Source organism: Panicum virgatum, chromosome 5N, assembly GCF_016808335.1.
Source record: "Panicum virgatum strain AP13 chromosome 5N, P.virgatum_v5, whole genome shotgun sequence".
Classification (NCBI taxonomy): domain Eukaryota; kingdom Viridiplantae; phylum Streptophyta; class Magnoliopsida; order Poales; family Poaceae; genus Panicum; species Panicum virgatum.
In genome coordinates this window covers 41399534-41414962 of record NC_053149.1, presented here as the reverse complement: position 1 = coordinate 41414962, position 15429 = coordinate 41399534, and the positions used below count along the sequence as shown (strand labels likewise).

General features: G+C 50.9%; 1 protein-coding gene across 1 annotated transcript; it reads right to left on the bottom strand.

Moving 5' to 3' along the window:
* Positions 1–12767: 12767 nt before the first annotated feature.
* LOC120673986 (protein ALP1-like) lies at positions 12768–14940 on the bottom strand. Its single transcript, XM_039955049.1, has one exon. It carries the CDS (start codon positions 14731–14733, stop codon positions 13087–13089), a length of 1647 nt encoding a protein of 548 aa, XP_039810983.1. The 5' UTR covers positions 14734–14940; the 3' UTR covers positions 12768–13086.
* Between the last annotated feature and the right edge of the window lie 489 nt (positions 14941–15429).

The following is a 15429-nucleotide window of genomic DNA, read 5'->3' as shown; positions in this document are numbered from 1 at the left end:
ATCGCCCATGTCGCTAGACTCCGAAGATGTACAGCCTCAGCATACCTTTGGGCCTCGTCGGTGACCAACACATCCTCCGAAGCTGCGATCTCAGGCCCCTTCCCCTTCTCCTCCAGCACCTTGTCTACTGACGCGATAACCTTCGGGCCTTGGCTCGGGACTCTCGGCATCCTTCTCTTCATTGAAAAAATCGCCGATGATCCTAATCGACCTCTTCCTCTTCATTGGAGACACGCCCTTGATGTGCAGCTCCATAGTAGCCTTCGCTAGACCAAGGCGGAGACCCGAACCTATGCGCATAGTACCATACTCGTCATAAAGATCGTCAAGCGACCATATAGCATTCGCATCATCACAAGAGCCCCCTTCCGTCCTCCTCAGCTCCCTCATAAAGGTAACCGCACCGGAATCCCCCGCAACTGGCTCACCCTCAAGTGAGCCAGCTACAGCTTTGGCATTCCACTTCTTCTCTGCCTAAGCCACCAAAGCCTTGGTTGACGTGGGCTTCGCCGTAGCCCATGCCGAAGGTTTCGATGTGGCCTCACCCTCCAGCACCTTCATAGAGCCCGAGCCAGAGCCCCCCGCCACTGCTTTTCCCTTCCTCTTTCCCTTTGCGGGAAATTCCGATCCCACATTACCTACCCCTCGCACACGGCGGGTTGGGACCGGAGGTGTTGTGCAAACATCATAACTAACCCCCATCTCCGCAAAGCATCGATTAATACGATCGGTATGCTTGCAAATGGCAGCCAAAGAGTCGTACTCCCTGCAATTCCATGGGCCAAGAAGTGTGCAAGTGTCTCGCTCCACTTCACAAACCAAAGAATGATCACTCATTGCTCATGGCTTCACCAGCCCGAGAATTGGGTAATTTATCTCATAAGCAAGGCAAGAAAATTTCTCTCGCTTCAATCCAAACAGGTACCAACCCAGTGACAGCGGCCAAATCTTAGCAGCAATAAATTCCTCAACCAGGTCTCAACCTCCACAGGCCTTGCTCGCAGCCTTGAATGCAGCCACGGAGGACTTGAACTCTGACGAATGCTTGTTGAAACCCGGCTGATAGGTATGTTCAAACTCCTCAACCTTGTAATAGACGCCAATGTAGCTGCAGCCGTCCTCGCCCAAGAGGTGCACGTACAGGTCTAGGTTGATGTAAACCTTGTAATAGGTACTCGAGATGTAAAATCAAGTAGTTTTATAGGGTCTGAGTATTTTCTTTTATCTAGAATGTAATTCTAGAAAAAGTAAATATCAGGAAATCCCGTTTTTACTGCAATCGGCAAACTAACTCTTAAACTTGGTGATATTTACCCTGTTGCCACCGCCACTTCTATTTAAGTGCACGGTAAATTAGGCTTTTACCGCACCGGCCGCCATTCTCTGCCTTCGTCTAAGATTTAGATCTGTTCTTGCTCTCTTGCATTTCCAGATCTACTCTCTTTCTTGCACCTCCACCATCCTTGATTCTTGATTAGGGTAACCATTGTATGCGCGAGAAGCGTCAAGTGACATTTCGCATGGCACCCAAGAAGTCGGCGAAGGGGAAAAGGTGGAGGCCAAGCCCACCCGTGAAGAAGGGTGGTTACAAAGTAAGTGCAGTGAATCTGACTTGGAATCCCTTGTAAAATAGGGTTTTTTTGCACTCTAGATATGTGGTTCAGTGGCGTCCTGCCTTGGGCCATGATCATCCATATGAAAATACGGGCGAAATCATTTCTTTTACTCCTTATTTTGAACGGGGATTGGGTCTTCCTTGCTCGAATTTCTTCTCTGGGCTTCTGTACTACTACATAATCTAGTTGCATCATCTCACCCCTAATTTCTTTGTTCATCTTTCCATCTTCGTACACTTGTGTGAAGCTTTTATGGGCATCGAGCCCCATTTTCAACTCTTCCACCATCTTTTCCATATCAAGCCCCAGCCCAACTCTTCAAAGTTGGACGTAGTGGGGGTGCGGGTATTCAGCTTAAGCAGGGGATGGATAAGGTGTATGTCCCCTACAAGCTGTCAAGCAAAGTAATCGATTGGAAGGAAAAGTGGTTTTATATCAAAAACCATGACAACACTCTTCAAGTGATTACCCCAGGGCCCCCAGTTATTAGGCCTGGGTGGAAGAAGAAGCCTATAGATGATTGCTAGATCTCGGATCTTCTCGGGCGGCTTGCGGATCTAAAAGAAGACCGAATAACTGGAGAGGCAGTAGTTTTTTGATTGGATAAAGCGTAGGATCTAGCCTCTCCAGGCTCGGGAAACTTTTGGTTTCGAGTATCAAGGAGCAAGTGACCCGTCGCGGAACTCGACCAAAGAGATCTCAAATGGAGAAGCTCTGTGTCTAGTACAGCGACTACTCGAGAAGGTAGATCATGTGCCTCACCTACATGATACCTTTTTGTTTCCAATCCTCCGAGACAGGTATGTATAAAGTAGTCAACTTGTATTTCGAGTACCTTGATTTTGTAGATAGTAAATATCTGACAGCATCTCTTCTGGTCAGGAGGACGTGGATGTATGTAGAAGCAGCCCTCCTTTGCCAGGCATTTTTCGCCCTTTCCATCTTCTTCCAAGCACTCATGCATTGCCAAAACCAGAACCTGAAGAATCTCTATCTATGAAAAGTTATATAGATAGTTCTGATAGTGAGTTTAGTTGTGCAGAAGCTGGAGGGTCAGCTGGAGAGGATGAGAGCAGGGAGCGGAGCCCTAGCCCGAGCGACAGTGCTAGGGCTGATCATCCAAAAGGGCTTTGCTCGGTGGCGCAAAAGCGCCGGGCCTCGTCACAACCTGGCGACGGCAGGTAAGCCAGTTTATTTTGCACTTGACTACTTTCTGAGTTTCATCGAATTGCTTTTTCTCATCTGGTTTTGTTTTTTGAAGTCCGGTGGACAAGGTGTCGCAAATGACAGCATCTAAGGATGATGCTGGGGTGGGAACAAAAGTCCCTTCCACCCCAGTGGACCTGTCAAAGGGGACCAAAACTGCTCCGCCGAAGGCAACTATGTCGGCGGGTAGTTCCAAGGGTGGTGGCACTGGCTAGGGGGAGAAGGGCGCTAGCGCTAGCAAGGCGTTGATCCTCGAGGCCCTTCCCAAGCTAACGGCGCACAAGAAGCTTCCGTTGAGGAAGGCAGCCGTGTAAGTATGTTCATACCTATTGCGTATTAATGTTTTTGGCTTTATGTCGAGTACTTAATCTTCGACATCTTCTTGTTGTAAGGCAAGCCTGGGACCTGGGGGTTCTGGCAGCGATACATCTACAGCCCCAAGCCCAAAAATGATGTTCCCACGGATGTCCCTGACGTGGGCATTCAATCTGCGGAGGAGATGGGGGATTCCATGCTACTAGATTCGCCGTTACCCGATGCGGAGGAGGAGCAAAAGCAGCAGGAGGATATCCCTACAGGTGAGCCCATGTGCCCCCTCCTCCTAATTTGGATTTTCTTCCATTCACTCGGTCTTTTTATTCGAGGAATTTTTCCATAGTTCCTCAAAATCAAGAGGATCATGTGAGGAAAGCTGCGGCTACGCCGCATGTTGAGGCGTCACTGGTGGTGGGAGCGAGTACCTCCGCCGTCCCATCAGGGAGTACCCCGCCACCGCAAAACAAAATTGAACTTGCAAAGGAAAACATGGATCTTGTGCAAGTTCGCATTACTGAGTGCCAGAAGCTTCTGGCGGTAAGTAATCGTATGATCGAGTACTTAATTTTAGTAGATCGAGTAGTCAGTCACTGATCTTTGCTTTTATATACCCAGGAGCTGGCAGAGCAAGGGAGCAGTAAGCCCCAGGACAACTCAGAGCTACTCGCTCTAAAAGAACGAGTGTCCAAGCTCACAGCCGAGAAGGCTGCTCTGGCGGAGAAGCTTAAAAAGGGCTCCAAGGAGAAGAGAGGTCAGTATCTACTTTTAGCAAGCAGTCGACTAGCTTTATGCATTTGGTACTTATAAGAATTTGTTAACCAAATACGTAGCGCTCCATAAATCATTAAAGATTCAGGAGAGCATGGTACTCAATTTAAAGATTCTTATGTACCGTAACGCAGATGAGATTGGAAAGCTACAGGAGATCAAGGCGGATTCTGACAAGGAAATGCTCCAGATGCTGCAACAAGTGAAGAGATTGGTCAGATTCCAACACTATGCTGCAACAAAAACTCGACGAGTTAAAGGTTTCAACCCTACCTGTTGTGGACATGGTGGATATAGCCGAGGAAGATGCAGAGGCGCCCCTCACCCTGGTGGAGAAAGTACAGAGAGTTCCCTAGGGCGTTACGAGGTATATCTCAGCAACCACCCGTCAATATGTGTCACATGTACTCGGGTTGGTTAAATCCTACTGGCCACAATCGATCCTGGATCTGCTTGGCGAAGGCATGAATCCCGATTGCGAACAGAGGCAGTTCGAGGAGTACCTTCTAGAGGTCTCGGCAATAGCTAATAGGATCATGAGCAGCTTGGAGTAGTGTGCTTTAGTTCCAATCTTTAATCATATTTTGATGTAAGATGATGTAATGGGCTTTTGAAGCCCGAAATACTCTTGTGTTTGTACAAATTTAAATTTGTTTTGTACTGACCAATTCTCGAGATCATCATATGGCTCGAGGTTGTCGAGACTTTCCATGAATTCGTCGAAGTCCTAATCGAATAGAGGATAAGAGATGTCAGTGGATTCAGGAGTCCACTTGTGAACAGGTTCCGATGAGGAGCCCTGGGGTATCCCTGAGGGAGGCGGTCCCATCCGTTCAAGCCAGGGGTTTGCCTTCTCGGGTTTCCCACATGATTTTTTTGTTGAATCCTATTTTTGTGTTGCGGAATATTCTCAGCTACGTTGATGCAATCGATGAGCGAAGAGTCAACTCGATCGATTCCAGAGAACATGTCACCCGTTCGGGAGTGTCGTGGGTTTGAGGTTTCTGGGTTCTGCTGTGTCTTGGATGAACCGAGAGCGGATTCTGCGAGTTTAATGCATCCTTTGATTGATCGTGAGAACCATTCCACCCCATCGAGTAGTTCCGAGTTGACGACTTTAGGAAGTTTGATTGACTTAAGACAAGCCGCGTATTTTCCCAGAGTTTTAGAAAATTGGAAATTTTCGAGATTTGGGTTGGTGTCGGACTCTGCTGACCCGTCTGCACGAGTTGGAGTCGACGTGTTCCCACTGTTTTCCGAATCGAGTTCAGATGGAGCTCGATTTCCGCCGATTTTGGGAGCGTCAGCTGTTTCGGCTGGTTGATCGTCGAGTTTCGCCTCTAGTTCCTTGGGCGCGATCAGGTGGCCAATGAAGCCGCCCGATCCATCGGTCGTACAAGCCCAGGAACCGAAGACGAGGGTTGTGCCTTCAGACACGGTGTTGGCGTTGCTTGATTCAGCCATCGAATTTGGTAGTGAACTCGCCGAATCCCCCTACCTGGCGCGCCAGCTGTCGGTGTTCAACCACCAAGCCTGCTCAGGGATACCCTTAGCAGTAGGTTTGTAGGCAAGGTATTGACTAGCTCTGGAACTCGATGGTGCAAAGAACTCAAGGATTTAGACCGGTTCGGGCCGCGAGGTGCGTAATACCCTCCGTCCTGTGTGGTTGCTTGTATTGCCTTAGAGATTGTTATGGTTGTCTCTGTTTTGAGCCTGCTATTGGCATTTCTTAACATCGCTACTAGGAGGGTTAGTTCCCAACAACAGCGCCAGAAATGCCGGTGGGCATTCCCTAGCATAATCACCATGAACGGGTTAGGTTCATAGCAATGATGCCATGAAATGCCGTGCGGTATGTCTTATAGATTACAGAAGGATCCGCAAGCACACGGATATACCGTTGTAGCATTTCACCTAAAAGTATTCAAGGTATCATTATTTATATTTACCAAGGGACGGTGTGGTGTGTAAAGATGTTTACTAGTTACATAACCATAACAGTATGATATAAGGTGTAGACTGCTGATTATATAGGGATAAGTGATAATAAAGGATAATCAGGGGTAATGTGACACACACAGATCAGTCAACTCTCATGAATAAAGAATAAACGAATACACCTAAGGTTAGCAGGAGCATAGGCAATAGATCCTAGTATACTATTCATGTTAGCAGAGAAGTTATGTTAGCCACATGCTTAGAGCTGCAGGTGCTAGGAAATTAGGGACATCGGGGAGAATGACCCGCACTGGAGAACATCCAGTCCCGTTTCATCTTTGCATGAACTCCTACACGATACTCGGACGTCGGGGAGTACGCTAACCGAGTACAGGGCTGTCACCATCTGCAGTCTACCCCAGTCAAACCGTGTAGCACCGTCATATCCGAGGGATCACGCATACCCGGGTACCATGCCCGCAAATGAGGTCACTACCCTAGCGCCTCCGGGTCCCCCACCCTTCGGATGGACAGGTAAGACGCTAAGGCAAGCCCAAAAGCACAATGAACCGATATCCTTACCTAGATCATCTGGTCTAAGCAAGAAACTAATACAACTTGATGAAGAACAGATCATGGCTAAACAAGCTAAGAACACAGCAAGATAACCATGAACAAACTCTGTATGAATAGCATAACAATAGTCGGAATACAAAGCCATACCGGAGGCCGAGGATTGCTCGCCGACCCCAAGACGACTGGATTCGCTAAGAAGATGAAGTACTAGCCTAGCTCCACCCTAAGGAGTACAAGTCACGATGAGAGCGAGAGAGAGGCTTCCAAGTGGTGTGTGTTGAGTGGGAGAGGAGAGGCCTCTTTTATAGCTTGGAGAGGTTGGTTCCCGCCATCTCCTCATATGGAAACATGCCAAACCGACTTCAAGAGGATAAGATCGTGCTTCCCGCTCAAATACACCTGGACAGGTGCCTGTCCAGGTTCGGCCGGCCCCACCTTGGCGCCCTTGGCCACCGCCTTTCTCTGGGTGACTGCTTGGTGGGCCCTTGTGTTGTGTTGTCGGTGCCAGGGTCTGGTTGGTTGGTTTGGTCTGCTAGGTGGGCCTCTTTTGCTTGTGTTATGCAGGACGCGATCTTCTGCAACGTTGTTTGCGTATTCTTCTTATTCTGGACTTGTGCGCCTGAAAATATAAATTCTCCAAAACAACTATGGAGCTAGGTTAGTGATACAAATATGTGAGTAAGAGGCATAGTTTTCCTTCTTTTGTGAGTATATTTGACAGTCAGATTTTTAACTTAAGGACCGTCAACACCTGCCCGCCGTTATATACTCTGGGGGACAGGGTTACATGCAAAGTCCTAGCCGAGTACTGTTGGAGTCAAACTACAACCTGGTTGAGTAGTTTCCTTGTATTACGGCTAGTTCTACACATATTCGGGTAATTACAAAAGAGGTAAGGTACATCCATGCGCTATCCCTTACTCCAGAACCATTCTATGCTTATGAGCAGTCCCGCTGCCCCGGGTCGGACACCTTGCAAACATAAAACTCGAGGGTGTTTTTCAAAACGACCGAGGGTCCAAGGAGCAGGGTCTTACGCTTCTCGGGCGCCATAAGGTCAGAAACACTTGCCGAAACCTCCGACAAGTTCCCTTCAGAGGCAGCTTGATCCGCCTGACATGACATACCCTCGGGTTGAGTCGCAGCGGAGTCTGTCTCACGATCTGTACGGCGGGTTATGCGCATGATGTTAACCATAATTGAAAAGGGAAGGAAAAACTGGTAGTCAGTAAGAGCAAACCTTTGATAAGACTCGCAGTTTGTGTAATGCGAGCCATAGCTCTAGAAAGCTAAAATCGTACCCTCATAGAGAAAAAAACCCCTCGCACAGCTCCACAAACCGCACAGCAAATCAAGCTGCGACACGTGTCAGCAATAGAAAACCAAGCGAAGGTTATGACAGCAACGGGAGCACGTCCCTTTCGCCCCCCTCACACTCGCCTTTTATAGCTGTGGTAAAACTGCACAGTAACTAGGTGGCAGAATCGAGGAGAATACGAAACGACATCCAATCTCAGATCGACACGTCAATGCTTATGCCTATAAAACCTTGGAATCAATGGCAAAACATTGACGTGCGGGGGAGACATTTTCTCCGGAGGTCATTTTGCGAATCCTAGTCGACGGCTCAGGTAGCCTGCAGCCACCCTTCCCGCCGAGGGGCTACTGTTGGGGATCGCCACCTCCGGAGATGACATACCCGAAGGTTGCAAACCTACGAGCGACCGCACTTGACCTCCGAAACTAACCCTCGCCAACCAGTTACGTGTGGCATGGGTCAATTGGCTCGTTTTTGTGCAGGATTGACAGATGTCGAACCTTCGAAAAAGTGTGAAGGTCACCAACAATCGGCAGTTGGGATTCGAGGACGACAAGGACCTTCGATCATGGATCGAAGGCGAGCAGGCTAAGGGACGGCTCGCTTTGGAGGTTTGGGCAACCTTCAACATCGCGAGGAAAGTGCGTGACCGAGGGACTGGAAGCACGAAGGTTGTAGGCTGGCTTGCATGCCGTGAACGTCACTCAAGCTTGGAGGCAGGCGGAAAGACCAAATGGGACCTTCGAAAGCGATGATATAAGGCGAATAATGACGGGCAGAGGCGTAATTGTACCCGGGTCCAACAGGGAAAGACTAGAAGAGATCCTCAATAGTGACGATGTAAGATGACTAAGGATGGGTAAAAGAGTAATTATAATCGAGGATACCCCTGATTTCTTCACTATAACAACTGTTTGATCGTAGGTGCAGACACAATTCATTTTCATCCGAAGGTCTTAGTCTCTTAGCATCCTACATTCCTAGTCTGTTTGGGAAATTCCGAGCGAAGGACCCAACAACAACCATCATAGTACAAGACTTGGAGGTGACGGGACATATGAGAGCTACAGAGAAGGGTGCGAGCGCTGGAGACAATGATAGGCTTGCCATCAAGGACCATGCTAGTGGCGAGTAATGTGGAGCCCGGACCAAGGATAGGTGAATTTTCGATGATTGACCAGCTCACGTCATCTTTCAAATTTCTCGGCATCTAAACAACTGCTTTCTATTGTTTTGTATATCAGTTGACCATATTTGATACAGATATATGGATTCTTTGAATTAGTCTGCACCATGCATGTCCATTCGATCTTCAAAAAATCTAACCGTGTACTTCTTTTTTTATTAACGTGAAATTTCCAGTAAACCAAACACCCCCTCAGAACAAGAGGCACGACCTTAACTGCCCCTTTGAATAGTAGTATAGTTAGGTCCTGTTTAGTTCCAAAAAAATTTGCACAGTACTCATCACATCGAATCTTCGGACACATACATAGAGCATTAAATGCAGTTGAAAAAATAACTCATTACACAGTATAACTGATTAGCACGAGCTAAATCTTTTAAGCCTAATTAGTGCATAATTGGATATTATTTGACAAGTAACAACAAAATGTACTACAGTACCAAAACCCAAACTTTTTCACCAACTAAACGCATCCTTAGCACCACTAGCTTTCGAATCTTCCGTCGTTAGTTGTTTGCTAGTAGCACCACTAGGGAAACTGTTGGCCCTGTTTAGTTCCCAAAAAATTTTGCACAGTCTTGTCACATCGAATCTTCGGACACATACATAGAATATTAAATGCAGTTGAAAAAATAACTAATTACACAGTCTAACTGATTAGCACGAGCTAAATTTTTTAAGCTTAATTAGTTCATAATTGGATATTATTTGTCAAGTAACAACGAAATATACTACAGTACTAAAACTCAAATTTTTCACCAACTAAATACAAGTGTTTGTGCAGGAAATGCATTGTGATTGCAGGGTTGACCAACCGGACCTTGCGTTGGCATGGTGCGGTTGGTCTCTCTCTCGTCCGCTCCATGAAGAGGAGCTGATCCGGCACCGGCCAGAGCTGCTCTGGAAAACCACGGACTCGCCGCCACCATGCCATCCATGTCCGAGGCAGCGCGGACAGGTCGCCGAGCGCCGTCCCTTGACAGCCGGCGCCTGCCAAGGTGGCAAGGTGCACATCAACAAATGGCAGGCAGCTGAGCTCCACCTACACACTTCACAGCAGTCAGCCAGCCCGGCCGACCCACGAGGGTGGGGCGGCACAAGCATCCAACGAAGCCTGGCGCCCCGTCGGTCCGGAAGGCCGGAAAGTCGGCGGTGATGGCAATGGGCGGACCAGGTGGTGGCGTCTGGCGTGGCATCGCCCTCACATGCGGCGTGGTGTGCAACCGGTTAGATTTCGCGGAAATACTGTAGCACCTTTGACCTAATTTAGAATATTAAATAAAGTCTAATTACAAAACCACCTCCACAATCCCTGTGTAAATCGCGAGACGAATCTAATGAGACATTACTGTAGCGAATCATCAATTAATTACCGTCATTAGTTTCATCGCGAAAAGTTACACACATCCCTGAAAAGATTTTACAAATAGACTACATTTAGTACTCCATGCATGCGAGATTCTTTTCTCGAGAAACGTGTGCGAAAAAAACCAAACACGGCCCAAATGTGCCCGTGCTCCTGTAGAGGATTGAAGGGGGGGGGGGGGGGGGGGGGGGGTTCGTCGTGCGCGGCCCGCTTGCCATCTGAACACGCTTGTTGCCCAAGTTCGGCTTCCTCCGGAAGAGCCAGACGGCCGCGGCCCGCGGCCGTGTATGTACCCTGCCCTCGAGGGCTTCCCTATCTGCAAAGCTCCTTCGAGAAGAAGCATCCGTGGTGGATTGGACAAGATAGGGCTAAACATTAGCCCTGTCACATTAGTCCTGTCATAGGGGGTGTGTTTAGTTCCCTTGAAATTCACTGTAGCGCCAGGGAAAAAACACGTACATCAAAACTATGCAATTAGTTTTTTTATTTACCTATATTTAGTACTCCATGCATAGGTCATTTACTACATTTAATGTTTCGATGTGATGGAGATGTGATGGAGATGTGATGGAAAGTGATGTTTTTGTGGGGGTTTTGGTGTATCTAAACACAGCCAGGCATGTCTTGTGCAGGTGCAGGATCATATCTGCAAAATCCTTTTTAAGATGCAAAACCCTTGTTAAGATGGGTAAAAGAGAAACTGTAAAGTAATGTAGCATTTTTATTTATATTTAGTAATTATTATCTGATCATAGATTAATTAGGCTCAAAAAATTCATCACGCAAATTATAGATAAATTGTGTAATTAATTATTTTATTTAGCTACATTTAATACTTCATGCATGTGTTTAAAAATTTGATGTGACGAGAAATCTTATAAAATTTTAAAATTTTGAAGGAAACTAACAATGGGAGGGAAAAGTGCGAAACATGTTCTAACGAGGCGCAACTGTGTTTGGGGGGCCATTGTTCAAGTGGCGCTTTGTGGCATAAAGCCAGAGACTGCAAAGCTCTTTAGCGAGCTATTAGGGTGTGTTTAGTTGGTGAAAAAGTTTAGGTTTTGGTATTGTAGCACATTTTATTATTACTTGACAAATAATGTCTCATTATAGACTAATTAAGTTTAAAAAATTCAGCTCGTGCTAATCAGTTAGACTGTGTAATTAATTATTTTTTCTAAATGCATTTAATACTCCATACATGTATCCGAAGATTCGATTTGACGGGTATTAAAAAAAAATTAGAACTAAACAGGGCCTTAGCAGTTAGCACTCGTTCTTCGGACACAACCATCAACCAGCCAGGGGCCACCGAAGTTGCAGGATGATGTTATCCTAGGACTTTTGCGAGGCTTGTCCGAGAAACATCTCATGCCACCAAAGTTGCAAGATGATGTTATCCTAGGGCTCACAGCGTGCCCTGCCTCTAGGCACTGAGCGAGGAGGAGGAGCTGGGTTGAACGACTCCAACACTTGAGCCCCGAGACATTTTCGGTGCATGGAGCTAGACCAGTGAGCCATTACGCTTGTACGGCGCGCCTAGTACAACCATTAACGTGCAATCAAGTGAGCAAGTGGCTCCGTTCAGAACGATTGGACAGGCCGTCAAGCGAGCAATCCAGCTAGGCTTGGGTACCGCTAGCAGATCATATCGCATCATAATTAGAGATGGTATAAATAAATGGACTTAAAATTTAGCCTACATAATCTTAAAATCGGATTCTAAAAGAACCATACTCTAATTTTATATAATTTTTAAGTTAAAATATATAATGATTAAGTTTGATTGTAAAAAGATCATTAGAATTATGATATGTTACCACCCCTAATCGTATCATAATATTGAACCAAGTGTGCGTGGATAAGTATGGGTGTCGATAGGATAGATCCACATTTCGTTGCAAGAAAGACGAGGCGTGCTGCAAACAACCACATTTGCACTGACCCGCCGTTCTGCAACGGAGTGGTGGTGGGGGGAGGGGTGGGGACGGCTCGGTGTCGCTTTGGTTGATGGTTTGCGAAACCATCACCCGAAGGAATTACGAGCGGCTTCTATCTTCTTTCTCGTCCTTTCTTCTACCTCCGGCTCCCGCCGTCCACTGCCTGCTACCTAGCCCCTCCCCCACTCCATCGGCACGGGCGGGCTAAGGTTCCGCTGGAGCTCCACGCTGGCCGGGGTCTGCCACCACTAGCCCTCCCTCTATTGTCGGCAACCCCGAACCTGGAACCTTAACCTCATCGGAATCCCATACGAATCTCACCGGAGTTGGAGGAGGTGATGGACCATATGTTGGCCGCTTCGGGTGATGGATCGTAGTTCTGTCGCGCACGATATATAGCCGCGGCGAGGGTGGGTTGCAATAGACAAGTCGCCCTGATACCAAATTACTGTATTAATGGTTGGCGCCTCGAGCCCATGCTGCTGAAATCAAATCGTAGAACACGCAAACGAAATGTTCTTCAATCTTTCCTGACTCCTTTTTATCTGAATTAAACTGTATGTATATATTGCAAAATATGAAAAATTTGGGGCAACATCTGCCCAGAATTTTTCACAAGATGTTTACATCACCGTCCCTTAAATAAATTAATTACAAGGCCTTTGTGTTGGTTGTTTCCACATCTACTAGTCGATCAATGAACAGGTAATGGCATCAATCCTACCAAAATCTTCTAGACTGCCTAAAAGAATAATGCATAGAGTATGGCTGGCAACCTGTTGCACCAGTTGTATTGAATTTTGTACTACCAATTTAAACAAGAGAAACCCAGAGCAGGACAGCAGGGAAGAGGCCAGTCAGAAGAACGTCGTGCCGGCGAATCCGCGGTGGAGCAGGTTGTGCGCGATGCCGTCCCTGGCGCGCTTGGCGGCCTCGGACCGCACGGGGTTCTCCGGCGTGGTCTCGTCGTCCACCAGCTCACAGCGGATGGCCGGGTCCACCTCCTCGCCGCGGAGCTCGCAGATGTTGTGGAGCACGCAGCAGGCGCCCAGCACCACGGGGAGGTCCTGCAGCTTCACCTCCGTGCGCTTCTGCAGGCACGCCCACCGCGCCTTGAGCCGCGCGAAGGCCTCCACGGCGACGCGCCGGAGGTCGCCCACCTTCTCGTTGAAGGCGTGCTGCGTCCACGTCAGGTTGGGGTGCGTGTACGGCACCAGCACCCAGTTCGTGAGCGGGTAGCTGGCGCCGCCCACCAGCCACGAGTCGCGCATCATCCCGGCCGCCGCGCGCTGGTGGAGCATCGACTTCTCCAGGACTTGGTCGTCGGGCATGGAGCCGGGCCAGCCGATGCAGACGTCCGTGAAGGCGCCGTCGGGGCCGACCACCCCCTGCAGCGTGATGGAGTAGGACGTCTTCTGGTTGCGCTCCGTGTGGCGCCGGTTGAAGTAGGCGGCGACGGAGATCTTGGGCGCGATGATGGGGATGTGGGTGGTGTACATGGCGCCGACGACCCCCGGCACGCCGGAGGTGCGCTCGAAGGCGGCCTTGAAGCGCGCGGCCGCGGCGTCGTCGGGCCACTGCAGGAAGCGGGGCATGAGCACGGACTTGATGGCGGCGCAGACCTCGAGGACGAGCTTGTGGCAGGTGGAGATGCCGAGGCCGAAGCGCTTGGAGACGAGGCGGAGCGGCTCCCCCGTGGCGAGGCGCCAGATGCAGACGGCGACGCGCTGGCGGACGGGGATGGCGGCGCGGAGCATGGTGTCCTCCTTGGCCACGGCGGACCCCAGCGCGTCGCAGATCATGTCGAAGGTCTCGCGGCCCATCCGGAAGGCGCGCCGGAAGTCCTCCTCCGGGTAGTCGGGGCTGCTGCACTTGTCCCACCACGCGCGCGACCGGTCCTTGACCCAGAGCCGGCGCTGGTGGTGGCCGGCCGGCTGCTGCCCCGCGGCCGGCGTCGAGCTCGACGCCGCGGCCGCCGAGTCCTCGGCCGCCACGACGGCGGCCGCGGCGGCCGAGGCGGCGAGCCTGGAGCGCTTGGACCTGGCGGCGGCCTCGGTGTCCGCGGCGGCGTCGAAGCTGCCCTCCATCTTGGCGTAGTAGTCCATCATGGCCTGGGAGCGGGCGTCGGCGTTGGACTCGAGCAGCGCGAGCTCCCGGCCGGACGCGCCCGCGCGGTCCGCGTGCTCCTCCGCCTCCAACGCCGCCAGCGAGGTGAGTATCCGGGCGATGGACCGCTTCTTCCCGTCCTTCTTGGCGGCGGTCGCGGGGGCGGCGCCCTCCTCCTCGCCCCCCGCGCTCTCCGGCCCGCGCGGCTTCCGGCGCCGGCCGTTGGTCATCGCGGCGGGGTCGTCGAGCGCGAGCGGCGGCGGCACCGCGGCGGCGTCCTGGAGGAAGGAGTAGTAGAAGGCGAGGTCGTCGTCCCCTGCCGCTTCCCCAGCTGCTGCACCTGCACCGCCTCCTCCCCGACCGCTGCTTGGTGGGCGGCCGTTGGATTGGGATCTCATATACGACCCGGCCAGGCCACCACACGCGCTCACAAACCCAAAGCGATCGCGGAGCACGGTCGGGGGTTGCCCGGGGGTCGGTCTCGCGCGACGGTGGTGGGTGCGCGTCAAAGCCAAGCCAGGCACCGCGAGCGAGCGATTGGCGCGGAAGCGGCAGCAGAGCCGTGCGGCGATTTGGGGAGGTAGCAAGTCGGGGAGACTGGTGTGAAAGGGGTGGATATAAATACCATCGCTTTTGGCGGGGTGCGGTGTGAACGCGGCGGGCTTGCTTTTTGGACAAGGAAAGGAAAGCGGTGGAAGGAAGGGGAGACCGACCTGCGGGCTCGCGGCCGGCCCCTCTCCCTCTGACAGCACGCGTGGGGGTGCGTGCCGGGGCGCGCGGCGGGGCGCGCGGCGATGACGCGGTTTCGCGCCGCGGGGGCGGCGGGGCGGGTGGGTGGCGCTGGGGGTAGGCTGGCGCGGCACGACACCGCGTGGACCGAGCGGGGGCCACCACCACCGGCGGAGCGGCGCGCGCGGTCAATGGGAGCAGCCGGCCGGCAGCGAGCGGCGTGGGCATGTTCCGCATGCCGAGACGACGAGAGCGCTGGCGTGGCGCGGCGTGGGCCGGGTTCGCGACTTCGCGTGCGCGGACGCGGACGCGGACGCCGCCGTAACGGTGGCCAAAGGTGGGCGGGCACGGGATGGCCGGATGGG